The 19,750-nt window shown below is 41.7% G+C and overlaps 1 protein-coding gene across 1 annotated transcript; it reads right to left on the reverse strand.

The window, feature by feature from the left end:
- Positions 1-14,836: 14,836 nt before the first annotated feature.
- Positions 14,837-19,743, reverse strand: LOC115189987 (protein-glutamine gamma-glutamyltransferase E-like). The gene is made up of 5 exons (XM_029748506.1): positions 19,611-19,743; positions 19,042-19,332; positions 18,140-18,303; positions 16,189-16,322; positions 14,837-15,270 (listed from the first exon to the last, which is right to left on the reverse strand). The coding sequence occupies exons 1-5, from the start codon at positions 19,738-19,740 to the stop codon at positions 15,093-15,095; spliced, it is 897 nt and encodes a 298-aa protein (XP_029604366.1). The 5' UTR covers positions 19,741-19,743; the 3' UTR covers positions 14,837-15,092.
- Between the last annotated feature and the right edge of the window lie 7 nt (positions 19,744-19,750).

The raw sequence follows: 19,750 nt of genomic DNA on the forward strand, positions 1-19,750 counted from the left end.
CCTTCTATTTGCCAAATTGGCAACTATTTCAGATCCAATCAGTGTATCTGTCAGTTGCACAGAATACAACAGGTGTAAACAGCACAGTGAAATGATTGCTTGGATGCACTTCGTCAATGTTGCAGTAATACTATGTCATATAAAATAAAAACACACAATAATGTTTTTAAAGTACAATGTATTGACATGTAGAACATATTGACATGTAGAACATATTGACATGGAGAATATATTGACATGGAGAATATATTGACATGGAGAATATATTGACATGGAGAATATATTGACATGGAGAATATATTGACATGGAGAATATATTGACATGGAGAATGTAATGACATGCAGAATATATTGACATGTATACAAGAGTATTGTGACTATCAAAATAGACACTATTGAAATCTATATACATCTTGATTTCTACGCAGGGCAAATGACACATCAAAGATGAATACTAGTCTCAGTCCCCTGTATATAATGCATTCGGAAAGCTTTTAGACCCCCTGACTTTTTCCACATGTTGTTACGTTACACCCTTATTCTAAAATGGATTAAACAGTTTTTCCCCCTCATCAATCTACAAGCAATGCCCCATAGGGACAAAGCAAAAACATATTTTCCAAAATTTTGGCAAATGTATAAACAAATAAAAACTGAAATATCACATATACATAAGTACTTAGCAATTTACTCAGTACTTTGTTGAAGCGCCTTTCACAGTGATTACAGCCTTGAGTCTTCTTGGGTGTAACGCTACAAGCTTGGCACACCTGTATTTGGGGAGTTTCTCCCGTTATTCTCTGCAGATCCTCTCAAGCTCTGTCAAGTTGGATGGGGAGCGTCGCTGCACAGCTATTTTCAGATATCTCCAAAGATGTTTGATTGGTAAAAGGCCGGGCTCTGGCTGGGCCACTCAAGGACATTCAGAGACTTGTCCCGAAGCCACTCCTGCGTTGTCTTGGCTGTGTGCTTAGGGTCGTTATGCTGTTGGAAGGTAAATATTCGCCCCCAGTCTGATGTCTTGAGCGCTCTGGAGCAGGTTTTCAACAAGGATCTCTCTGTACTTAAATCCGTTCATCTTTGCCTCGATCCTGACTAGTCTCCCAGTCCCTACAGCTGAAAAACATCCCCTCAGCATGATGCTGCCACCACCATGCCTCACTGTAAGGATGGTGCCAGGTTTCCTCCAGACGTGACGCTTGGCATTCAGGCCAAAGAGTTCAATCTTGGTTTCATTACACCAGAGAATCTTGTTTGTCATGGTCAGAGTCCTTTAGGTGACCTTTGGCAAACTCCAAGCGGGCTATCATATGGCTTTTTACTGAGGAGTGGCTTCCGTCTGGCCACTCTACCATAAAGGCCTGATTGGTGGAATGCTACAGAGATGGTTGTCCTTCTGGATGGTTCTCCCATCTCCACAAAGGAACTCTGGAGCTGTGTCAAAGTGACCATCTGCTTCTTGGTCACCTGCCTGACCAAGGCCCTTCTCCCCCGATTGCATAATTTGGCCGGGTGGCCAGCTCTAGGAAGAGTCTTGGTGGTTCCAAACTTCTTCCATTTAAGAATGATGCAGGCCACTGTGTTCTTGGGGACATTAAATGCTGCACAAATGTTTTTGTACCCTTTCCCAGATCTGTGCCTCGACACAATCCTGTCTCAGAGTTCTACGGACAATTCCTTCAACCTCATAGCTTGGTTTTTGCTCTGACATGCACTGTCAACTGTGGGAACTTATATAGACAGGTGTCTGCCTTTCCAAATCATGTCCAATCAATTGAATTTACCACAGGTGGACTCAAATCAAGTTGTAAAAACATCTCAAGGATGATCAATGGTAACAGGATGCACCTGAGCTGAATTTTTTGTCTCATAGCAATGGGTCTGAATAACTATGTACTGTAGATAAGGTATTTCTGTTTGTTTTTCTTGTACATTTGCAACAATTTTCGCTTTGTCATTATTAGGTGTTGTGTGTAGATTGATGTGGAAAAAAAATCTTTAATCAATTTTAGAATAAGGCTGTGAAAAAAAGTCAAGGGGTCTGAATACTTTCCGAAGGCACTGTATGCTGCCATGGTACAACGGCAATGCATTTGTTTGATAGAACAGTTCACATGACTACAATCATTTAAACGTTAAAGGTAGTTTATTCCCCATTTAACAGTTTAACTCCATTTGAATTGGCTTTTATCATACAGTATTTATATTTTTTATCATATTGTTCTCATCTCTCTGGTTGCTACTTTTATTCGCTAATAAGCAGTGGCACATTCTGTCGTCCAGGTTGCTCAAGACATCTTATTTCACCATCTCTGACTAATGTAATTGTACCCTTTTGCTGCACCTTTTTTTTCACTGGTTTATCTTGATTATAAATGTCAGTTCATCTACTTTTCTGCCTCTTGATGAATTCATGAAGGGAGTCTTGCTGCTCGGAACCGTTGCGAAAGCGCTTACTCAACGTCCGACGTGGGAGAGGTAGGCGAACTTCCGACTTCTGACTAAATGATGAAGGAGGAAACATTGTCTGTTAGCAGGTTTTTGTTCCAACCCAACATGAAAACATCTGATTCAAATGATCCGACCGCTAATGCGATTCAATCCAGAGTAGTTAGGAACTGTTGTGTTAGTGCTGGGCTGGAATAAAATCCTGTTTACATGGCTCTCCAGGACCAGGCTCTTGGCCATCCGCCCTGTTCTTGACCTGCAGCTCTGGTCACGCATCCCCCATCCACGCACTCCTTGCCTGGGCCATCATGGCCGTGTTCTGCGGCGGCCCCAGCTGCCTCACTTCCACCCTGCCCTCCACCCCACGGCTACAGCGCCCCAGGGAGGCCATGTATCTCTGGGCATGGGCACCCCAGTGCCAGGAACGTAGCTGGGAGTCATGCTCCTGCCAGAGGAAGAGGAAGAGCTGCCGGGGGCACTTCCTCTGGCCCCAGCACATGGCGGTTCTCAGAGCCATCATGCCCTTAGCGTCCTCCAGTTGGAGTGGGGCGTCGCGCACCAGTAGCTCCTGTATGGACTGCAACTGGCCATAGGTGGCGGCCACGTGGAGGGCCCCAGTCTGGCCCTTAACATTGGTCCCTGCAGAGATAACAGGGTCACATTTGTTTGGCAGAATGAAAGAAACCACACTGAAACAAGGAGGGACTGGCTTGACTTTTGCAACTTGTTTTCCATTGCACGGCCTAATTAACATAACCCAGATGTCGCCAGCGTACCGGGAAAACCCTGTATCTCCAAAAAGTTAAATCGCCAGGAATTAAAAATAATAACATACAGGGTTTTTTTTCAGACCTATTGCTATACATTAATTGAAGTTCACTAGGCATTTTAGAATTATTTATATTAGCCCTAGAGAAATATTTTCTTATTACTGCTTGTTTTTCTGAAGTCTACCAACCTTGCCAGCAGGCATGCCAGCTAAGATAGTTAGACAAGCTAGCTACTCTTACTTGAATGATCCGCTGAAATGGCTTCTTGGTAGTTGGGAGATCGGGAACCTATCTGGGCTAGCTAAAGACAACTTCATAAAATTGCTAGTGGCTAGTAGTATTACAGAGATTATTACATGTTCTTTTGTATTATTTTTTTAACATTACAAATCTGAGGGTGCACCTGCCCCTGCTATGGGCTTGACGCCTCTGAGGGGGATATCTAGATTCAATTTATGTAAAAAATATTTAGCAAAATCACCCCAGGTGAGATACAAGGTTTTTCCAGTGCGCCGGTGATATCCAGATGTTTTGCCTCTGCGGTGGTGGGTACCTTGTTGGAGCAGGAAGCGGACAGCGGGCATGTGTCCACGGTGGGCACTGATGAACAGAGAAGAGACGGTGAGAGAGCCAGGAGGGAGCTCCTCTCATGGAACCCATAGCACTGAGATGGGAGGAACGTGGAGGTGCTGGTTTGGACATCACACTCTTGAGCTACATGAAATAAAGAGAAAATAGTCATTTCATGTGTGAAAAGTCGATGGAAATGTTCATCCTAAAAAAGGGGAATAGTGAAGTAAATAAGGTCTACAGGTTATAATAGCAGCTGTGAGATGCTGTTTAGATGTGCAGTAATTACAGGCTAGCCACATTAGATCAAATAAGGAGTTGGATCTTTCAACAAGTCTGATAAAGAAATGCAGTATTGCTATTACTATTTTTGGTGATGATGCCTCTTTTTTTACTATGATCAATAATGACCTGAGCCATAGAGAGTCTCTGTGTATGACTGCTGTAGACTATTCTAGGTTTTTCTTTCATGCCACATCACCTTGAATACATCCCCAGTAGCTGCAGCTATCACAAGCTCAGCCCGTCCATCATAAGGCCAGATCATCAGGGTGACAGTAGTTCCAGGGACGATGTCATTACAGTGAATAGTGGTGCCATCATATACAATGCATTCAGAAAGTATTCAGACCCCTTGACTTTTTCCACATGTTGTTACATTACAGCCTTATTCTAAAACATATTAAATACTTTTTTCCCTCATCAATCCACACACAGTACCAAAACTGTATTTTTTACATTTTTGCTTGTAATAAAAAATGGAAATATCACATTTACATCAGTATTCAGACCCTTTAGTCAGTAACTTGTTGAAGCACCTTTGGTAGCGATTACAGCCTTGTGTCTCCTTGGGTGTGACGCTACAAGCTTGGCACACCTGTATTTGGGGAGTTTCTCCCATTTTTTGGGTCAGAGAAGTATATCATTAAATAGTTAGTCAAACTGGAAAACACCCTCAATAATATGTTCACTGTGACGGGCCTGTCACTGCTAGCCTACGTTTGAGATGTATAATGTCCCTGATTCTAACTTCATTAAAACCAATAAAAATAAATGGATACATATCTAATTAATGAATCAACAACATCTCCCCATTTCTCATTAAAATATGTCAACAGTTAAACCTGCAAATTACATCAAAAGTATTTATTTTACCATTATCCAGGTAGCATACTCTCTGGAAGTCTGTGGGAATCCCAACCACTAATTCCATGGCGTTTTTTAGCTCTCTGATTCTCATATTGTGGTGGTAGTTGGGAACAACGAACATCTCTCCCGTTTCACGCAGCCTTGCACCAAGACTGAACTTGACTTTCTTCGACGGGTCACGGTAAATTGCGTTTTTGGGTCTCTGTACCTCTTCTTTGAGGTGTTAAAATGACACTTACATTCAGTATAAAGACATTATTGCTTACAATGCCGAGTTTCACTATGAAGATGAAAAATGATCAGGCCTGCTGTACATCTTGCTGTATAAATTACTGTTGAAAACAAGTCTAGGTTGGAACTGTTGCTGTTAAAATACAAGTAATCATTTTTATTCTTAACTGGAATAAAACTGATTGGGCAAAACACGATTCTGGGTTGCTCATCGAAAGCAGGAAGTGGTTTCCTGCCTGACTGAGAAAGCAGTAGATGTTCTGATCCAGTTTGGCACCACATACCTCAACTCAGAAACAGACTCAATGCTGAGCATGACCTCAGGGTTGCACAGTCAAAAAATTATCCCAGAATAGACATGATTGTTGAAAACCCCTCATTAGGACTGTGTGTGTTTCCTGGTCTACATCTGTTCAGGATAAAAATGATTTATTGTATTTTAACAGCAACAGTTCCAACCTAGACCTTTTTTTCAACTGTACTTTTTACAGTAAGATGTACAGAAGGACTGATCATTTTTCATCTGTACTGTTACTTAGGGTTGCACTATCAAAAAGCCTGTGTGTGTGTTCTGGTCTACATCTGTGTGATGTGATCAATTAGTTTATTCGAGTTCAGAATGACTTTTTTATTGTATTTTAACAGCAACATTTCCAACCAGGACAGATATGTAAGAGAGTTTATTTGTTTTTGTCTATATTGCATTTGTTTTAGGCATAAGGGAAATGAAATGTACCGATATTTACGTATAGCATGTTTTCATAAGCTTGGGTCCAAGGAAAACACAGAATTTCTCATTTGGATCCCAGGCTGAAAAAGTTCATGAACCCCTGTCCTTTAATAATAAGCTGTTATATCCCATTATATCTTCCACCCACTATGTTTGAGTGCACGGCGAGTGCATATTTTTTGTTGTTGATACATTGTGCATTTCATTGAGATTTAATAAAATCACTTTATATTGCATGATTTTTATTACTGTTGATAGTGAAATTGTTGAACAATAATCTGCAAAAAGTCAAATGATTCAAGTGTGGGTGTAAGGGCTGTCGTCGGAAGAAGACCAAGGTGCAGCGGAGATAGTGTTCATCTTGACATTTAATTCAAACAAAGAGAACACTATACAAAAAAACAGGAAAACCGACAGCTGACCAGTACTGACAGGAAACACACTGAACAGAAACAATTACCCCCAAAACCCAAAGGAAAAACATGCTCCTTATGTGTGACTCCCAATCAGCAACAACGAGCTTCAGCTGTGCCTGATTGGGAGCCACACAGGGCCCAAAACAAAGAAATACAAAAACATAGAAAAAGGAACATAGAACGCCCACCCAATGTAACACCCTGGCCTAACCAAAATAAAGAACAAAAAACCCCTCTCTATGGCCAGGGCGTTACAGTGGGCAGCAGAAGTACACGGAAATCTCTTTCTTTCATAATGGACCACAATGGGAACAAGGCTTGACTTTGTCTATGTAATCCTCTGTAATTGCTGTACATGTATTGCTGACTGGTGTGGCTTCTTAATGCATTTTAAATTGTCAAATTAAATAAAATGCATAATTTGCTTAAATATCCTGATTAACTTATTGTTCTTTCAGAATTCAAGTCTGCCACTAAAAGAAAGACTTCCAAACAGGCTTATGCCACTGTTAGAATATGGCTGTATGTCCCACTAAAATACAAAGCATCTGGCTGTATGATGTTCCACTATAATCCAAAGCATCTGGCTGTATGATGTTACACTAAAATCCAAAGCATCTGGCTGTATGATGTCCCACTAAAATACAAAGCATCTGGCTGTATGATGTCCCACTAAAATACAAAGCATCTGGCTGTATGATGTCCCACTAAAATACAAAGCATCTGGCTGTATGTAGAACTAACATAAAAAATAAAAGTGGTAAGGCCAAAATGAATCTGTAAATATTCATACACTCATGAAGCAAAATGTATGTTTGGCATTCAAAAAGTTATCCTTTTTAGATGAAACTGTAATAAATATTTTCATATGTCACCAAATAATTGATTAAAATACATTGTTTTGCAATGAAGGTCTACAGTAACTTCAACAGCACTGTCTGGGGTAGCACCATGGTGTAGTCGGAGGACAGCTATCTTCAGTCCTCCTCTGGCCACATTGACTTCAATACAAAACCTTTTGAAGGCCTCACCCCTTCCATACACAAACATGGTAATTATGACCACTTCCGGAGAACGTCCTCCAACCAAACAAAACATTTGCAGTATGAACTGACATGTTGTCCATCCAATTATAGAATTAGGATCAGAGAATGAACCTAGTGAGTTGTATTGGGATTGTGCCACAGGGCATTATGGGGGTTCTATGTTTTGTGAAGCTTGGTGACATTGTCTGATAGAGATTAAGAGTGAAAAGTGATAGTTGATCAATTATTTTGATATTATTCAATTCAAATTAGTTTTTTCTATTTACAGGAGACGGAGGAAGTATATTATAAATTGTTTTCTTGGTTTAAGAACTGTATTTATGTGTCCAGTTAGTGAAATGTATTTAAATGTGACTTGCTAACTTCAGTAGCTAAACAAAAACCCCGTTCATTCTCTGGAATACACGGTGCAAATTAAAAGTGATGGTCGATCTCTGCCTGCGATCAGTTTCATGAAGAAGAATGAAAAGGTGAGGGCGTTCAATACCAACTGGTATCAAACGTATAACAGCTGCTTAACAACAAGTCTTTCATCAAGCCGCCTGTATTGCTTGGCCTCGCCTGCTTTTTGGAAAGTCTGAGCCTTGGGCAAAAGAGGGGTACAGTGACCTGAAGTACATCGATCGTTCAGCAGGCACAATGCCCACATCAGATTCAAGCTTCTGGAAAAAAGCGGCCTCGATCATGACGAAGTTCTGCGTATTCAAACTGTGCGACACAACGAGAAAGTTGGAAGAAACAGGGATGTTCTCAAGCAGTTTATCAACACCACTGCGTTTTTGGGGCCTGAAAGAATTTGCTTTTAGAGGACACTACGAGAGGGAACGTTCCGCCGACAAGGGAAACTACAATGAGCTTGCAGAGGCAATTGCACGTAACAATGCTTTACTTTGCTGAACATATGGATTTTTCCACTGTCTTTTCTGGGATGTCGAAATCAATTGCGAATGATTTTATAGCTTCCATCCCATCATCCATTAAAAGTTAGATTAAAGAGAGAGGTTGATGCAGGGCATGTTTTCATGTGCGCTCAAGTAGGCTTTCACTTTCCTCCGGTATCTATTTAGCAAAGATGAAAACACAATCACACAAGCAAAAATTCACGATCTGACATGCTGTATGGGATGAAAACTACAATTTTTCAGTCTGATCAACTGTAGGCTCCTAATAAGATCAGCTGCATACAGCCTATGTGCCCTGTGCATCTGGTCAGGGTAAACTAATTGGTAACGTTATGTATTTATAGTCCATTTGTGTGTCAGGAGAAAATGATGAATGTGATCAAATTTGGTTTATATTCAACATTGGGCTGGCTAGGCTGCCTATACGTTTTCAATCCAAAATGATTCACTGGAATGAATCAAGCAACATAATAGTGATGACATACGTGAGGTCATTTTGTTTTTATACGGCCTACAGTTGCATAGAACTGCATGATTGCAACATGCATGAAGCAAGCTCAGCCCTGTGAGTTGTATTGTCTCCCCCCCAGGATGAAAGGCCAGGAGTTTTTTTCATCTTCAGTTTTTTAAAACCATGTGACCGGATTAGGAAAAACTGGTCCCATCATAGCCCATATAAAACCTTTTTACAACTGATTAATCACTGTCATAGGGTCCAGAGTTTTCCTGCTTAGGTTACAAGATAAGGAAAAACTCCAGGTCCCTGGTGGTAAAAATTGCCCCCCCCCCAATCTGGGACCTATGGTGCCACCAGTCTGCTTGCAGTTGTCAGTTATCGTCAGGTATGTGGATGATCAGGGTGTTGGTGAGGGTGTTGGTCAGGGTGATGGTCAGGGTGTTGGTCAGGGTGATGGTCAGGGTGTTGGTCAGGGTGTTGGTCAGGGTGTTGGTCAGGGTGATGGTCAGGGTGTTGGTGTGGGTGATGGTCAGGTTGATGATCAGGGTGATGGTCAGGGTGTTGGTCAGGGTGATGGTCAGGGTGTTGGTCAGGGTGTTGGTCAGGGTGATGGTCAGGGTGTTGGTCAGGGTGATGGTCAGGGTGATGGTCAGGGTGATGGTCAGGGTGTTGGTCAGGGTGTTGGTCAGGGTGATGGTCAGGGTGTTGGTCAGGGTGTTGGTCAGGGTGATGGTCAGGGTGATGGTCAGGGTGTTGGTCAGGGTGATGGTCAGGGTGATGGTCAGGGTGTTGGTCAGGGTGATGGTCATTGTGTTGGTCAGGTTGTTGGTCAGGGTGATGGTCAGGGTGATGGTCAGGGTGATGGTCAGGGTGTTGGTCAGGGTGATGGTCAGGGTGATGGTCAGGGTGTTGGTCAGGGTGTTGGTCAGGGTGATGGTCAGGGTGATGGTCAGGGTGTTGGTCAGGGTGATGGTCAGGGTGTTGGTCAGGGTGATGGTCAGGGTGATGGTCAGGGTGTTGGTCAGGGTGATGGTCAGGGTGTTGGTCAGGGTGATGGTCAGGGTGTTGGTCAGGGTGATGGTCAGGGTGTTGGTCAGGGTGTTGGTCAGGGTGATGGTCAGGGTGATGGTCAGGGTGTTGGTCAGGCTGATGGTCAGGGTGTTGGTCAGGGTGATGGTCAGGGTGTTGGACAGGGTGATGGTCAGGGTGTTGGTCAGGGTGATGGTCAGGGTGTTGCACAGGGCGTTATTCAGAAATGTTTATTGGGCTAGTTTGATGTGTGAAGTGGGCAAGATGCCAACTCTGTGTTTAACTTCACGGAGAAACTTCTCCAAACTTATGATGGCGCAGTTGTAATGGAATGTATCAGCTATTTGTATTTCCAGCTAAGTTCCCTCCTGTTCCCTGTTATTTAGAGGTGATGACCACTCCACTACCATTGTCAACTCTGTCCTGACATGAACTGAAGCCATGTCTCATGTGCCCGCTCATCCACTAGCACATTGAATGTTTCCTCTCCAAGCACCTCTATCAATTTTCTTTCATTACTCTATGTAGAGTCCATCAAATACAATATCACAGTATTACACATCAATGATTTTACTCCTTGCTTGGACTAACTCATTCTTATCTTTTTGGTCTAACTGTGTAGTGTGTTGTGTTATTGTTATTTGTCTTCCCAGACAAATCCTGTCCTGCACTGAAGTCAAGCCTCTGAACACCTCAACTCGTGCCGCATACCCTCATTCAATCACTGCTGTGATCCCTTCAAAACACTGTAAGTAGCCCTCTCATTCCATTCCCAATAATATTGTACTATAAATGTCTTTATTAAATGTTTTAGGTTAAAATAATTACTCTTTGATGATTTTTGAAACACACTTTGACATCTCTATGCGTTCAGCGCCTATACCGTGGGTCTCCCATCCTCCTAAATTGTTGAAGTCACCAGCCTCCACTTGTGTACCAGTAGAGGAAGGAGGAGAGAGCGAGGGAGAAGGCTGTGTACCAGTAGAGGGAGGAAAAGAGAGGGAGAAGGCTGTGTACCAGTAGAGGGAGGAGAAGAGAGGGAGAAGGCTGTGTACCAGTAGAGGGAGGAGAAGAGAGGGAGAAGGCTGTGTACCAGTAGAGGGAGGAGAAGAGAGGGAGAAGGCTGTGTACCAGTAGAGGAAGGAGGAGAGAGCGAGGGAGAAGGCTGTGTACCAGTAGAGGGAGGAGAAGAGAGGGAGAAGGCTGTGTACCGGTAGAGGAAGGAGGAGAAGAGCGTCACCTTGACGGAAAACAAAAGGGGAAAATAACATTGAGACACGGCCAGAGTTTAAGTGAGCGGTGATGTGATGTCATTATTTCGCTCATGAGGGTGCAATGGCTGGCTTCCTGCCTACAACCATGATGCAACAGGAACTAGTGGCTTTCTGTAGACTGTTGTTTATCCGCTGCCTGCCATTGTACTGTGACAGTAGTAGCCAGTTCTGTCATCGTACTGTCTGACAGTAGTAGCCAGCAGTGGTGGAAAAAGTACCCAATTGTCATACTTGAGTAAAAGTGAAGATACCTTAATAGAAAATGACTCAAGTAAAAGTCACCCAGTAAAAATACTACTTGAGAAAAAGTCTAAAAGTATTTGGTTTTAAATATACTTAAGTATCAAAAGTAAAATTATAAATATCTTCAAACCAGACGGCAGACGGCATTTATTTACTCATAGCCAGGAGGACACTCGGACACAATTTACAAATGAAGCATTTGTGTTTAGTGAGTCAACCAGATCAGAGGCGATAGGTATGACCAAGGTTGTTCTCTTGATAAGTGCATGAATTGGACCATTTTACATTCAAAATGTAACAAGTACTTTTGGGTGTCAGGGAAAATGTATGGAGTAAAAAGCTCTGATTCAAGGGCCCAGCTAGACAATGAGTGGCACTGTGGGTACGTGTGTATGAGGTGAATGAAAACAAAGAGGTGTGTGAAGAGGACTGGGGGTCTTTTTTCTGACCTTGAGCTCAATAGACTGGGACTTTGTTGAATGCTACTGAAGTGTGTGTACTTCCCTCGTGTACACACATGCTCTACATCATTTTAACAGAAGATATATTACATTACAGCAAGACAAATATTTGACAAACATACATTTTGCTTCATGAGTGTATGAATATTTAAATTTAATTTAGGCTTTACCACTTTTATTTGTATTTTAGTGGGACATCATACAGCCAGATGCTTTGTATTTTAGTGTGACATCATACAGCCAGATGCTTTGTATTTTAGTGGGACATCATACAGCCAGATGCTTTGTATTTTAGTGGAACATCATACAGCCAGATGCTTTGTATTTTAGTGGAACATCATACAGCCAGATGCTTTGTATTTTAGTGGGACATAATACAGCCAGATGCTTTGTATTTTAGTGTAACATCATACAGCCAGATGCTTTGTATTTTAGTGTAACATCATACAGCCAGATACTTTGTATTTTGGTGTGACATCATACAGCCAGATGCTTTGTATTTTAGTGTGACATCATACAGCCAGATGCTTTGTATTTTAGTGGGACATCATACAGCCAGATGCTTTGTATTTTAGTGGGACATCATACAGCCAGATGCTTTGTATTTTAGTGGGACATCACACAGCCAGACACTTCGTATTTCAATGGAACATTTTATTTCTATTTTATTTTAATTAGATTTATTTCACCTTTATTTAACCAGGTAAAACTGCAACCTGGCCAAGATAAAGCAAAGCAGTGCGACAAAAACAACACAGAGTTACACATGGGATAAACAATCCTACAGTCAATAACACAATAGAATAATCTGTATATAGTGTTTGCAAATTAAGTAAGGAGGTAAGGCAATAAATAGGCCTATAGTGGCGAAGTAAATACAATTTCGCAATTTACACTGGAGTGATATATGTGCAGATTAGCATGTGCAAGTAGAAATACTGGTGTTCAAAAGAGCAGAAAAACAAATATGGGGATAAGGTAGGTAGATGGTTGGATGGGCTATTTACAGATGGGCTGTGTACAGCTGAAGCGATCGGTAAGCTACCCTGACAGCTGACACTTAAAGTTAGTGAGGGAGATATGTCTCCAACTTTCGCAATTCGTTCCAGTCATTGGCAGCAGAGAACTGGAAGGAAAGGCGGACATTTATAGTTGTCCACATATTCTAAGTCAGAACCGTCCAGAGTAGTGATGCTAGTCGGCAGGCGGGTGCGGATAGCGATCGGTTGAAGAGCATGCATTTTGTTTTACTAGCATTTAAGGGCAATTGGAGGCCACGGAAGGAGTGTTGTATGGCGTTGAAGCTCGTTTTGAGGTTTGTTATCACAGTGTCCAAAGAAGGGCCAGATGTATACAGAATGGTGTTGTCTGCGTAGAGGTGGATCAAAGAATCACCCGCAGCAAGAGTGTCACAGGATCCAACGAATGTGGCACCCCTCCTCGGTCGGGCGGCCCTCGGCGGTCGTCGTCGCCGGCCTATTAGCTGCCACCGATCAGTGTTTCTGTGTCTTTTAGTTTTGTCTGTCTGTTCCGCACCTGTTTTGTGTCTGTCATTAGTGGGGGCTTATTTAATGTGTGTTTTCAGTTGGGATTTTGTGCGGGATTGTTTATTGTCCACTCAGGACGGTGGGAGGTATTTTGGGTACGTTGTGTTTTCCGACAGTTTTTTGTCAAAGGATTTACCGGGCTGCGCTCCTTGCCTTTTGTGCCGTGGAATATATATTTTTTGTGTTTTATGGGAAAGTGTTTCTCCCAGGCAAACTTTGTGTAGCGCCCTGTGCTTTTCGGCCTTTGTGTGTCAGTTCATTAAAAGACACTCCAGCACCTCTGTCTCCTGCATCTAATTCCGCCTCTACACCAGTCCAAATCAGTTGTGACAAAGAGCGACATCATTGATATATACAGAGAAAAGAGTCGGCCAGAGAATTGAACCCTGTGGCATCCCCATAGAGACTGCCAGAGGCCCTCTGATTTGACACACTGAACTCTATCTGAGAAGTAGTTGGTGAACCAGGCGAGGCAGTCATTAGAGAAACCAAGGTTGAGTCTGCCGAAGAATACGGTGATTGACAGAGTCGAAAGCCTTGGCCAGGTCGATGAAGACGGCTGCATAGTACTGTCTTTTATCGATGGCGGTCATGATATCGTTTAGGACCTTGAGCATGGCTGAGGTGCACCCGTGACCAGCTCGGAAACCAGATTGCATAGCGGAGAAGGTACGGTGGGATTCAAAATGGTTGGTGATCTGTTTGTTCACTTGGCTTTCGAAGACTTTAGAAAGGCAGGGCAGGATGGATTTAGGTCTGTAACAGTTTGGGTCAGAGTGTCTCCCCCTTTGAAGAGCGGGGTGACCGTGGCAGCTTTCCAATCTTTAGGGATCTCAGACAACATACAGCTAGAAGCTTTGTATTTTAGTGAGACATACAGCCAGATGCTAACAGTGGCATAAGCCTGTTTGGAAATCTTTCTTAGAGTGACAGACTTGAATTCTGAAAGAACAATAAGTTAATCAGGATATTTATACATTTTTTTTATTTGACAATTTAAAATGCATTAAGAAGCCACACCAGTCAACAATACATGCACCACAATTACAGAGAATTACATAGACAAAGTCAAGCCATGTTACACTTGTTTTCAACAATCATTTATACAGTAAGATGTACAGTAGGCCTGAAAATGTTTAATCTTCATGTGTGAACGACCAGCTCGATTCAGTCTTCTGTAGCAAAATTTGAAATAGTTTTTTTTTACATTAGATAAAACTAGAGACTCAGAATTAGAAAATGGTAAATCATACACTACAATTGAAGAACAATGGGAAAGTAATTCTGCTTTGAAAGTTGAAAAACTTGTAATCTCACTTTTGAGAAAATGACCCTTGAATGTTTTATTACTACTACTGAGGAGCTCTTCTTTGTCTGCACCCATTCAGCATTGTTCACACCCTCTTAAGCCTTAGCCCCACCTATCTCTTTAAGGATTCACATGAGGCTATGTACTAAACAAGCAAAGATTTCAAGACTAAAGGCTGGTTTATACTACGTGTTTCGACAGTTGTTGCGGTGACATCATGAACATTCAATTGTCGTCCGATATCAAATTTGTTATTGGCTTTATGAAAAACTATAAACACAAAAACTACAGGCTGCATGACATCAACAGCCTGGGGGTCAAAAATAGCATAACTAGAAAATAGCTAACGGTTGTGTGTGACGAAATAGAAGCAGGATATTCTACCAGAGAATTATAGAACTTGGACACTGTCTCGGTGGCCTAACGTTATATCCTAATTTGACTTAACAGGAAAATAAGGTATAAATTGCAGAACTTATCTGAGTTAGAGTTATTCTAACGAGGGCTTTACTATCTATGCAGTGGGGGGACAACACCGGTGACGGGTTTGATGTACACATTGCAGCTTGCCTTAATGTCCCTGAATTGATCACAGTTGAAGCCGGCCACTAGCTTCTTAGGACCGGGTCTGTATGGTGTAAAGGGCATCGTCACACGTAGTCGTTGCCCTTGTTTTAGCAAAGGCATTCTGAGGAGACATGTGAAAAACATTATACCTCAAGGCAGCTTTAGATCTCTAAACTTCAACACACAAGGTAGTGTAAAATATTTCAGATGGAAAAACTCTAAGCTTTAACCACATGAACAGCCCATGAATGCATGTACTTTCTAGTTTAATCAAGAGCTAAATAATCTCTTGTGGACAGACTACGTAACATAAATTGTATTGAATCATCTGTCAAAAGACTGTGATGCCACAACTAACAAGGAACCGTAGTTCTGGTGCTTTGGTTTCCTCACCAGATATCTGGACATATCAGGACTGGGTGGAGGTGGTGCTGAAAGTGTGGGCGGGGATTTCAAGCAATGATTTCAGACAATGATTTCAAGCTGAAGGTTTTCAGAAGGGGGGCTTGGCTGAGACTTTCTGTTTAGGGGGCTGGTGACTTCTCTAGTCTCATTAGTATCTTCTGTCAAACATTTTCCCCCAGAACCTAATCAAGCATTTTACACAATTTCCTGAGATTTTAGGTCTGGGTATCTGAGATTAAGAGCTAAATTGTCAATTTGACGAGCAAAGTTTCGGTTTGTCATAAAACCTGAATCCATCCCACTTGGCAAAAACTGGGTCCACATCCAGGATTCAAATCTGGACACATTTCACTGGGCACAGACGTCAGTTCAACGTCTAGTTCTGATTTGCATTTGGTTGAGTTATCACCTAATGTGAATTAGAACTCAACAAAAAAAAGGTTAAAAGTTTACTTTTTGCACATCCAATCAGTTTTCCATGTTGATTCAACATCATCATACTGATTTTTTTGGTTGAAATTACATGGAAACAATGTTGATTCAACCGGTTTTTGCACAGTGGGATGGATTCAGGTTTTATGACAAACTGAAACCTTGCTTGTAAAGATATCAGAGAAATGTCACAAAGACCTACCTGGCTTCCATTGTTTCAGTCAGCAAGCCACTGCCGGTCACTGTTATGAAGCAGTTTCTCAGACCTTCGGATAGAGGGTTCTCAAACACAACCTCTGCCGTCATTTCACTATACTGCAATTCAGATCCAATGGCCTAAAAGAGAAGCACACATTCGAAGAAAAGCATTTGCTAAATAATATATTATATTGGAACTATCACACTGAATAAACCCCATCTCCAGTTTAATGGCTGTTACTGATATTAACGTTGTATTAAATATATCAACTGTTCAGATGACAGTCTAACACTTTAGATTTTCATCTTCACAGCACATTTATTCACAGGCCAACCGTTATTGTCCTTGCAAATTGCTATTCTCGCTACTAGTGTGTTTGCCACCTATAAATTAAATGGTAACCCAAGAGTATGTAAAGACCCCCAATGAATGTCACTCAGAGAAAGTTGAGCTGTTCTAGTAGGTGATTGGAGTGGCTTAACCTGTCTGGTTAGGGCGCAGTATTTTCACGGCCGGATAAAAAACGTACCCGATTTAAACTGGTTACTACTCTTGCCCAGAAACTATGCATATTAATAGTAGATTTGGACAGAAAACACTCTAACGTTTCTAAAACTGTTTGAATGGTGTCTGTGAGTATAACAGAACTCATATGGCAGGCAAAAACCTAGTAGGAAGTGGCCGGTCTGCGATTTTGTAGTTCTCCTTTTGCTTGTCTATCGAAACTACAGTATCCGTGGGGTTATGTTGCACTTTCTAAGGCTTCCATTGGCTCTCTAAAAGCCGTCAGAAAGCGGATTGGGGCGTCTCCTGTCTTTGGCAAAGTATAGTAACTCAGTTTGTCAGTGGTCTGCCTGAGGACAAAGTGAATGGAAATGCGCTTTCACGAGACCTCGCCATTTTTTTCTTTTCCTCTTTGAATGAATACAGTATTGTCCGGTTGGAATATTATTGCTGTTTTATGAGAAAATTGCCATAAAATTTATTTTTAAACAGCGTTTTGACATGATTCTAAGTACGGTAATGGAACATTTTGAATTTTTTTGTCTCGAAAATGCGTTACCCTTTGGATAGTGACCTGAACGTATGACCAAAACGGGGGTATTTGCACATAATATGGATTATTTGTAACAAAAACAACATTTGTTGTGGAAGTAGCAGTCCCTGGGGAGTGCATTCTGATGAAGAACAGCAAAGGTAATCCAATTTTCTAATAGTAATTCATGAGTTTAGGTTGCCCCGAACTTGGCGGGTGTGAAATTAGCTAGCCGTGATGGCTGAGCTATGTAGCGTCAGAATATTGCAAAATGTGCTTTCGCCGAAAATCCGATTTTAATATCTGACATAGCGATTGCATAAAGGAGTTCTGTTATCTATAATTCTTAAAATAATTGTTATGAATTTTGGTCAACGTTAGCATGGAGTAAGTTAGGAAAGTCACCGGAAGTTTTCCGGGTGGGAATACAATTTCTGAACATCACACCTCACAATGTAAAAAGCGGTTTTTGATATAAATATGAACTTGATTGAACAAAACATGCATGTATGTGTATAACATAATGTCCTAGGAGTGTCATCTGATGAAGATCATCAAAGGTTAGTGCTGCATTTAGCTGTGTTTTGGGTTTTTGTGACATATATGCATGCTTGAAAAATGGCTGTGTGGTTATTTGTGTCTATGTACTCTCCTAACATAATGTAATGTTTTGCTTCGCTGTAAAGCCTTTTTGCAATCGGACAATGTGGTTAGATTAACGAGAGTCTTATCAAATGGTGTAAAATAGTCGTATGTTTGAAATATTGAAATTATTGCATTTTTGAGGTATTTATATTTTGCGCCACGCGATTCCACTGGCTGTTGAATAGAGTGGGACACTAACATCCCACCTAGCCCATAGAAGTTAAGGATCTGACAGACTGCGAAATGACAATGTTGGGAATATGCAATACTCACTTTGATGGTGAGCGAAGGGCTCTCTGGCACAAGGTCTTTCTCTGTGATGTACACTGCCTCACTCTTGTCCTTGTCTGTGACCACAGCCGAAACCTTGATGCTGTTGCTCTCCCGCATTTTCTCACCGTACACAGAGAAGGGGATGTGGATGGGTATAGTCAGATCTGCCAACAGAGACAATGCATTTGATTGTCAAGGTATCACAAACGTTAACATTCTGTGTTGTCCTCAGTACAACATTAGCAACCCGAACATTCTGTTGTGTCCACAGTACAACGTTAGCAACCCTAACATTCTGTAGCACCCTCAGTACAACATTAGCAACCCTAACATTCTGTTGTGTCCTCAGTACCACATTAGCAACCCTAACATTCTGTTGTGTTCCTCAGTACAACGTTAGCAACCCTAACATTCTGTAGCATCCTCAGTACCACATTAGCAACCCTAACATTCTGTAGCGTCCTCAGTACCACATTAGCAACCCAAACATTCTGTAGCATCCTCAGTACCACATTAGCAACCCTAACATTCTGTTGTGTCCTCAGTACAACGTTAGCAACCTGACAGCCATAAGATTTAGAGTCAGTCGATTTGCTACAACGCTATGACAGCTATACATGATAATTTACAGCTTTGTAAATTGACCAGTTAAACTCTAACTATATGCACTCCTGAAACACACCATGTTTTTGTCGAAATCAATCATTGAGATTGATATATGCGTCATACCAAGGATGTTGACAAAGAATTCTAAAGGTGAATAGCTGCAATGTGCTTTTGGTTTTGTTAAGTGTTTCAGTTCCCTTTGTTCTGTGATGTAAATGCCTCCCTGTGTGCACTACTGTGATAGTTAAACCTTGTAGGCCTACTCACGGAAAGAGTTTGGAACATTTTCACTCTACCTTGGTTGGGAAGGAGCTTCAGTTTTTTCAATTCGGTCTGTATCTGGGAGGATGGGATCCCGTTGTATCTCATGGCCTGAACGTTGACATTGATCACTAGTGTCCGAGTTTCACTGTCGTTGCTGTTCAGTATAAGCTTGAGGTCGATGTTTTTGCCGCTGACCGGCTTGGTCAGCTCCACGATCTTCATGGAAACGCCAGGTTTGCAGTCATGGGTCCCGTTTGAATTCTCTCCGGGTATGTTGACTCTTTTCACAGCTAGATTGTACACAGCTCTCTCCATTTTTGTGCCTGTTTGAAATGTGTGACATTTTGGATGAGTACCTGGTGACTCAAGCAGTTTCACTCACCTGGGAGAATTATTGTGACAGGTGGACACAGCACCATTCTGAATAATCTCTTAAAAAAGTACAGAACTATTTCCCAGACCAACCAGATTTCTAAAATATATAAAATACGCTTATACCCTTATTATAGGTATAACCCTTGTAACGTTGCATTATTTCCGAAATCAATTGATAACAGTTAAACCTTGATATAGTCAGACTCTCAGTTCATTCAATACCAACCCTCTGCATGTTTATAGTTGGCCGTGATGTCCACTCTCTTGTCACTGCCCACTGCCTTGGTGCTGATGTTCTGGCCTACGGACACACTGTCCGTGGAGATCTTTTTCTTGGAGCCGTCAGCGAACACCATCCAGGTTACA

Source organism: Salmo trutta, unplaced genomic scaffold (assembly GCF_901001165.1).
Source record: "Salmo trutta unplaced genomic scaffold, fSalTru1.1, whole genome shotgun sequence".
NCBI classification, from domain to species: Eukaryota; Metazoa; Chordata; class Actinopteri; order Salmoniformes; family Salmonidae; genus Salmo; species Salmo trutta.